Raw genomic sequence first — 11666 nt, 5'->3', positions numbered from 1 at the left:
TGTTGTTCTTGTAGGTTTAAGCAGCACCAGTCTCGCTTTTGCTTGTCCTTGTTTAAATGGCAGTGCCACAAAGCAGTGAAAATATGTCTTTTCACGTTTGCAGGCAAAGCTCTGACCAACCAAACCCCGGGTCCCTTGCTTCTGTAGGGATAGACACGGTCCTCCCAATTCTGGCAGCGTGACTCCTCGGTACTGCCGCCCCACCAGTGTCTGGATCTTACAGGACGGGGTCTCGCCTGCCAAGCAGGGAGAGAGCGACTCTCCTCACACACGGCCGGCCCTGCAGCCCCCTCCTCGCAGTGCCCCTCCTCGCGGGCTCCCGCGCCCGGCAGCCTCCGGCACGGGGACTCTCTGAGCTCCCGGGGAAGCTGGCAGCAGCCGAGCCGTTCCGGAGGGGAGCAGCGGCGCTGGCAAAGCTCGCTTTCCCGTGAATTCGCTTCTTCCCCACAAAGAGGGGGCGAGAACCACCCCCGGCCACCCCGTACGAGCGCAGCACAACCCCGCGGCCGGGCGGAAGCAGCGGCAGGCAGGAAGCGTGGCGTCTTCCGCTTCCTCTCCGCCCGGGAAGAGGCGGGCACAGCCGTGGCCATGCAGGTCTCCAGCCTCAACGAGGTGAAGATCTACAGCCTCAGCGCCGGCAGGAGCCTCCCGGAGGTGAGGGTTTGGGGGCGCCGGGGTTGGCGGGGGTGGGGCCCGCGCTGTGAGGGGGCCACGCAGCCGGCCCGGCCTCTCCCGCAGGCCGTCGCCGTGGGTCCCGCAGCAGGCGGCTCTGGAAGCCCGCTGCACGCTTTGGGCCGGAGCGGCTCACCGAGATGCCCCTTCTCCCTCTGCGCTTCTGCTCAGGCGGCAGGTCGTCACCTAAAACAACCATAAGTATTTTTTTAAACCAAAAATGCAGTTTGGATGCGAGAAGAGAAGTCTCCGGGAGACCGTATTGCATCCTTCCCGTACCTAAAGGGGCCAACAGGAAAGCTGGAGGGAGGCTCTTTGTCAGGGAGTGTAGGGATAGGACAAGGGGGAATAGATTTAAGCTAAAAGGGCGCAAATTTAGATTGGATATGAGGAAGAAATCCTTCTCGGTGAGGGTGGTGAGGCCCTGGCACAGGCTGCCCAGAGAAGCTGTGGCTGTCCCCTCTCTGGCAGTGTCCAGGGCCAGGCTGGATGGAATTTTGGGCACCCTGGGCTGGTGGTGAGTGTCTCTGCTCATGTCAGGGGGTGGGACAGGATGGTCTTTGATGTCCCTTCCAACCCAAACCAGTCTATGACCTGTAACTGTTGCTGGTTTTTCAGACAGATCCTTAAACACACCCCCTACTTTTTATATTTTCTTGATGTGGAATAGCTAAACTTGCCAGTGGAAATTTTTTAAATAATCAAAAAAATTAATAATGTGCATTTCTTGTACTTTAAACCTGGATAAACTTTAAGTGATTCTCTAGTTCCTTTATGTGTAACAAGCTCAAAACTGATTTATGTGTTTTCCTACAGTGGCTTTCAGACCGAAAGAAAAGAGCTTTACAGAAGAAAGATGTGGGTGAGTTTTCCCATGGCCAGGCCCTCAGTAATACTGACACAAAATGCAGGTCTAGAGGGAGGAAGGAGCTTTACTGATGTAAGGGAGTTATGCTCAGCTCATTTTTTAAAAATGACAAAATTAAGTCTATAAATAGTTATGCTTAGAAGGTCATACTTTAACTTTCTACACAGCTTTGTATAAGTGGAATATTACCAATATTGATTTAAATTTCTAGCATTAAATACTAGGGTTGTAGATTAGGCAGAAATGTGACAGATGACTTCCTTGTATGCTTTATGGTGAAGTCCAGCTATAAACTCCTTGATGTTCATCTTTGAGTGCAGGAACATAATAATTTTAGTCTGAACTTGTAATCTAAAATAAAGTATGGCTATTTACATACCATAGAATGGGTTGTATAAAAACTTCAGCCAACCAAGAATGCATAGAGTTAACGGGAGGATGGAGTGTGTTACACAACATAGAAGGTGTGTAAAATATGTGATAAATATATGCTATTACACTATATAATAATTTGTTACGTATTTACCACCTCAGAACAGGCATTTATTTTGCATGGAAGTAGCCTGCATCTCAGGGTTAACAAACTGTATTAATTGCTAATAACAAGTATTAGCTATGCTTAAAAGGTCTTTATGTTTTAAAATATCTTAAAAGATACTGCCAGTATTTGATTAACTCAGCATGCATCCATGAGAAATTATTATGGGGTTTTTCTCTGATACAATAGTGTTACCTTTAAAAACTAATATTATTTTATTTCTTTCTAGATATCCGTAGAAGAATTGAACTTATTCAAGACTTTGAAATGCCCACAGTTAGCACAAAGATTAAGGTATCAAGAGATGGACAGTATATTATGGCAGTTGGTGAGTTCACAAAGTGTCTCTGCTGCAGAGGCCAAAAAAAAATCTTGATTGCCGAATGACTTGGTATTAGCATTGGACAGGGTTTTGGAAGCTTGTTCTTACGGTGTGATAGAGTGGCGATCTTGGTAAGGGTATTGTGAAATGCCTTTTTTAAGGATGTGGATGTTCTTGGAGTCATGGATTGGTTTGCATTGGAAGGGATGTTTGAAGATCATCTAATCCAGTTCCTCTGTCTCGGGGAGGGGGGTTATAATACAGTTAAAACCTAAACTTTTAATAATACAGTTACATAACTAAAAGCTTAGGGTTTTTTTATTATATGTACATGGATTTGCTTTAAACAACTTCTGAACATAATTTTTAGAGTATTGTTTTAAATATTGAGGATAATGCTGCATTTTGTAACTGTCAAAGCAGGACCCAAATACGAATGCTTCAGTGGGCACTAATAGCATGAAGAGGCTTGGTCTTTCAGACTTACTGGGAGGTATTAAATTCCATATAATCTGTCTGGTAATCAGAAGAACCTGCATGCAAGTAGGATACTTTCAGGCACCAAAGACAAAAACCAGGCCATAAGGTTATGTCACTAAGAGGCATGTTTTTCCTGTCACAGAGACTTTGATAAGATCAGAATACTTGTAGTTGCAGTGCAGTAAAGCCTGTGCATGTAAGGCATGAAGAAAAAATGCCTTAATGTTATCTTTTTGGTTTGTGTTTTTGTTGAGGTTTTTTTTTTTCTTCTTGTCTGTTTGGGTTTTAATAAAGATTTGAATTTGTTTTTTCAGGAACTTATAAACCAAGGATCCGCTGTTTTGATACCTACCAGTTATCCCAGAAGTTTGAAAGATGCTTAGATTCTGAAGGTTAGTGTAAGCTACAGCTGTTAGTACAAGATATCTTTCATACATAATTCAGGTTGGACTCAGGAAGAAATTTCCTTCCCTGTGCTGAGGGGACAGAATGAACTTTGGGGAAACACCAGAATTTAGAGTAAAACATCACCTAGTTTTTATCTCTGTATTTTTCCCTTTTCCTGCTCCCTTTTCTTTCCTCTTTTGGAGCAGTGTGAGGTCTGTAAGGTTTACCCATAGCCAGTAAGAGTGGGGCTCAGAGAGTGAATGTGGCTGCAGGCTGCGCTCAGTTTGGGGAATGCTGTGTGAGCTCAGTGGCTGGGTAGTGGTCAGTTCTTCCTATTTCCCTCTTCTGTGAAGCAGTAAGGTAGGAGAATGCTCCATGGTTGTACCATCATTACTGACGTGAGTTCTCACTGTTTTCCTGCTGGAGGTCAGGCTCAGTAGGTGGGTTATAGGTAATTCCCTGAGAGTCTTTTTGTTGGTTTGGTTGTTTTCTTGCAAACGAGGTACATGGGGATAGATGAGAGCATGGCCAAGGCCCTAATTACACCTTATTTGCTACTAATTCAGAGGCAAACAACTATGATGAGGAAAGCAAGGAGCCATCTAGATGATGGAAAGGGAGAATCCTCTGGCAGTTAGACTAGGAGAGTTCAGAGCTGCTATGCCTCATTTTTAGAGTGCATAGGCTTGAGGAATGGTGTGTGTGTGGGTTGTTTTGTTTGGGGTTTTTTTTTTGTTTGTTTGTTAGAAGACTGATTGCTGAATACAGGGGTAACCAAAGCAGTGAGGGAATGAGCACAGAGTGGCAGAAGTCCTGAGTTACCAAAGATGAGTGAAACTGATCTGTGATGCGTGTGAGAGTGATGTGAGAAAGTAAATATTGAGAACTTCTGAATTAGGTCAGGAAAGGAGATCAGAGCATGGTGGTGTTTCTTTACCCAGTGCTTCAGGACTACAAGGAGTCACGCAGGGTGAAGGAACAGTGCTAATGGTGAGGGGGAGGTGGTAGAGGTTCAGAAAGGCTGAGGAGGGGGTGGGGAAGGTATGGCAAGCATGAGGTCCACTTTAAAAGAGTAGGAGCCATTGTAATAGTAAATGCTTGCTGGTAATTAGACCTTAAGGTTTTTGGGGTTTTTTTTAACTGGCATCTTACTAGACTGCAAAAGTATGTCTAATTTGAAATGTAACATAGAGTCACTTCAGGTAACTTTAAATGAACTACCTCAATTAAATGGAATCAATCTAGCTGAAGCAGCAACTCCCTAATGTTCCCAACCCAACTCATTTAAAACTAGGCAAAGTTCAATACGTTGCAGTGTTCAGCACTGATAGCAGCGTTGAAATTTGTGGGGTTTTTTTTAAGGCTCAAAAACTTTCTGTGGACGTGCTGACCCCTTAGATCATGTGTGTAGGTTTGTGCACGGTATATATGAATACATGTCATTTTTTTATCATCTTTAATGGGTTAGCAAAGGTCCGTGGACCACACGCTCACTGAAAAGCAGTTGGTTAGACACTCCCCCAGCCACTAAGTACATGGTTGAGCACTGTGTTTAGGAACGTGTCAAGTGTACAAGAACGATAAAAAGATTACAAGATGCTTCATATGTTTCTAAAGATTTAGAAAACTACCCACTATTTTGCAAATAAAGTTATATAATTAAAGATTTTATCGCAATGCCTGCATTATGCACTGACACCTGTGGGGAATACTTACATGACTAAAGGTTTTGCATGATTGTAAATGTTTTCAGGATTTATGCCAATGTTTGCAAATAAGTTTGCTTACTTAGTTGACTTAAAATTCTCTTGCTTTCTCCTCTAGTGGTTACATTTGAGATTTTATCAGATGATTACTCAAAGGTATGTTTAATGTTTTCAATGTATAAATTAAAAAAATGTTTAGTACGTTCATTAAAATGCATTTTCATATATAGTAAAGGCAATCAATCAACACAGCTTTTGGAACAGAAAAGATGTTTTAGAAAAGTAAACAGGATAAACATTTTTTGTAACTTCAGAATGTTTGTTTTCGTTTTCTCTTTGTGTTGTAATTTGCCTTTTAAAGCCTTTTGTCTGTAGTAGAGAAAACTTCAAATAATTATCTATCCCACAAACAAAATCATGCAAACAATAGAATTAGTTATTCTTACCAGGATAACAGTTAGTCACAATCCTATATGGCCAGTGATACACAAACATGCCATTTTTGATAGGTTGGAAAGCTATAGATAAGTTGATTGTCAGCATTGTTGTAGCATTAATGATTATAAGCATGTGAATGAGGGAGAAATTGTGGAAGGAGGTAATATGTTGGGGTTTTTTTTCCCATGAAGTGCTGTGCCTGGAGGAAACAGTTGAGTTCTTAGGGCCTTTTTTCAGGCCCGAAAGAGTTACTGCTTCTGATCCTGCACAGTACTTAGAAAAGTGTTCATGTGCTGTAAAGCTTGTCTGCTTCCTCCAGCAGCAGTTGGTGTAATAAAATGTTACCTCTTTCTGTAAACTTTGCTGATTCATCAAGGTGTTATACTCCAAATTAAATATGAAATTTGACCATATGGTTTTGCTGATTTCATTAGGACAAGCCCCTTTTTTAGAAGTGTTTAACACACTTCTTTATTTTCTGAGAAGAATAAAGAAGAAACCTTAGCATTTCCAGTGCAGCTCTGTTTTAATAAATGTTTCTATTTGATCAGAGGCATTCTGATCTAGCCTTCCAGTTTTAATCTTTGCAAAATTTTTCCCTTGTGAGATTTCCAACAAGGTGTGTGAATTCAGGGAGCAGAAGGTGCCTGTGGATAGAGTGCATTAACTTCCCACTTGTCTGCGGGAGAATGTTTCTGGTTGTACTGACCACAGGTTATTTGGGAGGCTAAGGAACACGCTGTGTTCACAAATAAGTTTCTGACTGGTTACAAGCAGTAAGGCTTGTGTGTCTGTTGAACTATATTTCAGACTGGAGCCCTGCTTTCACAACTTAATACAGCCTTGCATTCAATTTTATTTGCTTAAAAGTTAGCAAAACATTAGAAAGAAAACTAATTTCAGGTAGCTGTCATAATGTTTTGAACATGTTAGAGGGAACAATGAGAAATTACACTGAAATGCTGAGAATAGTAAAAATACTGATTAGAAAGGGACCTTCAGGTGTCATTTCAAGCTTGAACAGGGAATGCAAAGGATTGATTACGATGTGTGTGAAAAACATAGAACATCAGCTGTCCATCTGCAGCTGTGATCTCGGATGAAATCATAGTTACACTTCTGAAAGGTGATACTCTGCTTGCTCTAGGACCAAGATGAGTGGGAACATGAATGAAAGTTGAAGCACTATGATTTCTGATATCAGACAAAAGCATAAGTAAGGGGAATTTAATGATAAATATGCATGAGTATGAGCCCAGGTCAGTACTTTCCCTGTATCTGATAAAGGAAGAATATACAGATAGATAAATGAAGATGATGTCAGATTCAAACAAACTTTTGTACCTTTCCTCAGCTTCTCATCCTTATTTGTGTTGCTAACAATGTTGTCCAACAGTAGGAAACTTAAAAGGCATCATTATCTACTACTTCCAGAAGATGCATGGACTGTGCATCAATTAGAAATGAAACCAGCACTTTTCCAATCTAAACTGCATAGGGATGAGGCTCAGAGAGAGGAGTTAGACTGTGATTTTTCTATATAATTTGTTTGCATGCATTGTGGTATGAGTTTGGGCCCAGCCAGCTGTTCCTCCTCCATCAGACAGTGCCTGGGCATGGCTTGAGGTACGGCCTGAGTGTGTCAGATGCTGTGGATGATACTGTCTCTGTTGGAAGTGGGAAGAATTACTTCATACAGATATGAGTTGTGACCCATTAACTCAGCATCAGGACTGCAGGGGCAGGTTCTGCCCTATTTTATTTATTAGTACAGATCTAGCCTTCTATTAATGCCTCCCTGGGGGGCTCTTCCAGGGCTGAGATGTTTGTCTTATGTTTCAGAAAGAAACAGTGTGCGTACTCAGTTGGCAGACAACAGCAACAAAAAAAGCACAACGATTGTTGGTGCCATTTATTGGAAAGCTGCCATGCATCAGAGTGTATAGTACATGTGCTTAGTGCCTGTGAGCATACTGGTGTCTGCATGGCATTGTACCTGGAAGAGACTTTTAATTCTGGTGTCTGAAAGAAGTACAGATGTTAGTTCTGGTGCAGCATAACACCAGGATGACAGTGCTGCTTCTGTTTGCAGAGTCACTTTCAGAGTATTGCATATACTCTTGGGAAGATTCGTTTAATCTTAAGCACTTTGCTGTGGCTGGTGGGAAAGATGAAGCACTAGTTGATTCTGTCATTTCAGTAGAAATGGTTAAATGGGTTGTGTGAGCCTAAAAAAACATCACTGGAGTTTGTGTTTTGAGACAAGTTAGGATGACTGTTGTAGCTTCTATATGTTTCAGTTCTTTCTGTTTTATTTCCAGATTGTCTTCTTGCAGTGTGGCAGATTTGTGGAGTTTCATTCACAACATGGCCATTACTACAGGACAAGAATACCAAAATTTGGTAGAGATTTCTCTTACCACTATCCATCGTGTGACCTGTATTTTGTAGGAGCAAGGTATTCATTAAGTGGATTATTTTTTTCACCTGTGTTAGCAATTTTTTCCAAGAATAAACCAAACATTAAAAGACCAGAAAACTTAAAAGAAGTGGCAATTTCTTCCAAATTAATAATGGAGACAGTTTTTGAAGCATGGGAAATGTGCAAAGACTTAAGATTAATTCAGTTTCCTGTACTGTTTTAACATCTTTTTTTGCTTTGACTCTTAAACCAGGTGCATCATGTATTTGCAGATTTTGTTAATAAAAATTGCAATTTGATGTATTGTTCTAAAAAGTCATTATCATGTAAGTTAGAAAAACTAAATAACCTTTTCTGTCCTGGTTGGCGTTTTGTGGCTGTTAAAGTGTGAGTCAAATCACATGAAATAGAGTTTGTGAGAAGACACAGTAAAATTAAAATTGATCTTTAGGGTTTTAAGCAAAGTAAGTAGCAATTCAAGGTGCAACATAAGATCTTTTATTTTACTATGGTTTAAGAAAGGAATTAATGCATCTTTTCCCTGGAAAAAGAGTAATTGGTAGGGTATTACAGTGTAAAAAATATCTCTGGTGGCCATGCAAGTTTTTCTCTGTATTTTAACCACTGAAGAATTAGGTGTGTCTTATGTTTCGGAATGTGAAGTGTGGAAATTTTGTATTTGGTAAAACTAGGCTGCCAATAAGAACCTTTATGATTCCTCCTAATTTACAACAGTATTTTTCAGCCCTCCTTAGAGAAAGGAGTAATTTTTGGATTTTTTTTTTTTTTGCAGTTCTGAAGTATACAGGCTAAATCTGGAACAAGGAAGGTTTCTCAACTCCCTGCAGACTGATGCTTCGTAAGTTATCTGTAATGCATGACATCTGTCTCCTTTCCACCAGGTGGAAGCAAACTCCTAGCGTGCTCACCATCACTGCTGTATCTGAGTGCTGCCCAGACACATTGTAGAGTTGAAAAGGAACATATGCCGAGTCTGAGCCTCATTTTATTTTATGTTCTGTAATTCTTTGTTCTAGTTTTTATATTTTAATTGAGTTTTCTTTTGTGGATAATTTAAAATTGCTTAATACAGACTTGTAGTAGGTATTATATAACTCTATCTTAAGAGCATTTCATTAAAACTTTGCCATTATTGCTCAATTTAGCCATCATATAGAGATCTACCCACAGGGTATGTACTTTCCCAGGCATGTCTTTGTCCTTCTGCTCTTGGAGTAGCCCAAAGAGAATTTTTATATCTCTTCTTTGCATGTCTGATTTTTTTTTTTTTTTTTTGGAAAACCAGGCAGGAGCTGGGCTTCTTTTATGTGGGGAGAGGCAGATGAGGAGACTTGACTAGATAAAGCAAGTGGTGGGCAACAGCTCGTGCTAGGTGGGTAGGATAGTTTAATGGATGAAGGAATATTTGGCTAGGTATAATTAGAGAAACTGAGCAGCAGCTAAAAAAAAAATACCCAATAAAAACCCCAAACCCCAGGAAAATCCTGGAGCAGGAATGCTGAGGGTCTGGTATAATTTCTGAACTGGGGAGACGAGACTTGAAGTTGAGAAGTTTGTCAGGGTAGGAGAGTTGGATGAGTTATGGAATTAAAGGTGGAGGGCTTTGAATGGAAGTTGGAAGGCGCCAGGATGGGTGGTGTAAAGAGAAATATTTGTACTTTGAAAGAATTATTGGAGCAATACAGGGCTCCTGGATGCCATGTTGAGAAACAGGATACTTGGAGGAGGGAAAGGAAGACAGGCTGTTCATCAGAATATGTGGGAGGTATAAGCTTCAGAGTGTAAGTAGTCAGCAACGCCTTTTGACATGATTTACTTGTTTAAGAATATAGCGAGTAGAGCAGTAAGGAAAGGCATTGGTGGTGGGTAAGCAGAGAAACATTCAAGTTGGAAGGAACCTCAGAGCCCAGCCTCCTGCTCGAGGCATGGTCATGCTGAATTCAGATGAATTTTTCCAGGGGGCCTTGAAAACTCCCAAGGATGGAAATGCCACAACCTCTATGGGCAACCCGTCCCAGTGCTCAGTTATCTGCATGGCATAAAAATGCTGTCCTTGCGTCCAGTTGGAACCTTACCTGTTTCAAGTAATCAGCACTGTCTCTGGTGGCTCTAAATTCTTGGTAAGCTCCTCTTAAATATGGGCAGCTGCTGTTAGGTGGCTATCTCTCCCTCCCTTCAACTTTTGCTTTTCCTGAGTGAGCAATAGTGTACATGATTACAGAAATCTTTTTAGTTTTTCCTGTGTTAAATTTTTCTGAGGTCATTAAACTTGCTCTTTTTTTCTGTTTTAGAGAGAGTAATGCCTGTGACATAAATCCTGTACACTTCTTGTTTGCCATGGGGACGGCTGAGGTAAATGTTAGCATTCCTTTTATGAAAAGGACAGTAGTGTTTGTTTCTCTTTCATATTGGTTTGCACGAGGATAGGAAGAATTCATGACAGCAGCCAAATTATTTAATTTGACCTCATTTGCTGTGTTGAGTATAGATCCATTAAGCCAGATGACTTTTTAGAGCGTAGTGCAGATATAATTTCTCAGCTACCTTGGTTGCTGAGGTGCTAGAGATTTTGCAGAGGGGAGAGACGATAATGTTATCTTGCTTCACCTTGTAGCCATCTGTAGAAATTAGCTAGCATGTGTACCCTATTAATCTTTGGAAATTTAGTGTTAATGGGTTTAGTTCAGATCATAATTTATAAAAATGTAAGTGAAATGTGTGGAGCTTGTATGCCATTACTAGAACTCATGTCAACCCAGGAAGTGCAACTAATTATTCACAGTTGATATAATTCCTGATTTTATTTAAATATTTTCAGAATACCAGACATCTGTTGCATAAGCTTGAAATGTTTTCTTTTTCCTACACTGTTTAGGGTAAAGTGGAATGCTGGGATCCCAGAGCTAGAAATCGAGTTGGGCTGTTGGACTGTGCTTTAAGCAGTGTGACAGCAGACACAGAGTGAGTGAAGTGTGGTGGTCTGTTTTTTTCAGAAGTCTGCTTTTAAAAACATATCCCACTTTGCATTAAAATGACCTACCCATGGTCGTCTTGTTGCTAGTGTGAATAGTCTCTTAGTTATTTATCTGATTAGTAGTGGCTAGTTTTCTATACAAACAGATGTTGTGAATGTAAACGGTGTGGCTTTTCGAAGTAGTACTTCTGAGTGATATTTGTAAATAAATATATTTTAGTTATCTTAACTTTTTTATCATTGACAAATTATTTTCAGCCTTTATTAAAAGAATATCTAACTCTTAAGTGTGCTTTTTCCAGGATAGATGGTCTACCGTCTGTTTCAGCACTGAAATTTGATGGAGCTTTGAATATGGCTGTTGGAACATCTACTGGCCAGGTAGACTTAATTTCATCTACATCAGTTTTTAGGAGATCCTGTTGTTGTAACTGCCAGTCAGGTCTATCATATGTTGGGTGCACTTACTGTAATGTAAATATATATTAATAGAAGTATTTGTAAGAGCATAAATTACATTTACATAGTAGTAATAGTGATTCATAAACGGCAAATTAATTTTCTCAGATGGTCTTGCTCTTCAGAATGCTGTAGGGACCACTTAAAATTTTCACAATCTACATGGTGTGTAACTCCAAATTCTGCAGTTCCCTTATGTCTGAAGAGTCAAGTATGCAGGGAATTTGCTGCTTTTTGAGCTCTCAGTACCATCTCAGTGTACCATCTGTGTTGTCCCTGATCTTGATGATGACTGATGAAGCAGAAGTGATTGTCTTTCAGCTATTGCTTTTACTGCCTTATCTTTCTATAAAGGATCATTTAGATTCATTTATTAATT

General features: G+C 40.4%; 1 protein-coding gene across 3 annotated transcripts in view; it reads left to right on the top strand.

The window, feature by feature from the left end:
- Nucleotides 1–588: 588 nt before the first annotated feature.
- The window catches only part of NOL10 (nucleolar protein 10), a gene marked incomplete at its 5' end in the record, with an annotated part of 51859 nt that continues 40781 nt past the window's right edge, over nt 589–11666 (top strand). For 2 of the 3 annotated variants that reach the window (XM_084262403.1, XM_084262401.1), the window contains 10 exons: nt 589–654; nt 1489–1534; nt 2308–2406; nt 3195–3272; nt 5092–5129; nt 7733–7869; nt 8627–8692; nt 10146–10206; nt 10730–10815; nt 11131–11209. In XM_084262403.1, the coding sequence (XP_084118529.1) occupies nt 589–654; nt 1489–1534; nt 2308–2406; nt 3195–3272; nt 5092–5129; nt 7733–7869; nt 8627–8692; nt 10146–10206; nt 10730–10815; nt 11131–11209 (756 nt within the window). The remainder of the gene's footprint in view (nt 655–1488; nt 1535–2307; nt 2407–3194; nt 3273–5091; nt 5130–7732; nt 7870–8626; nt 8693–10145; nt 10207–10729; nt 10816–11130; nt 11210–11666) is intronic. The other variant, XM_084262402.1, reaches the window with a different exon arrangement.

This window comes from Gallinula chloropus, assembly GCF_964237585.1.
Source record: "Gallinula chloropus genome assembly, chromosome: 3".
NCBI lineage: Eukaryota > Metazoa > Chordata > Aves > Gruiformes > Rallidae > Gallinula > Gallinula chloropus.
This window is presented reverse-complemented; position numbering and strand designations above follow the sequence as displayed.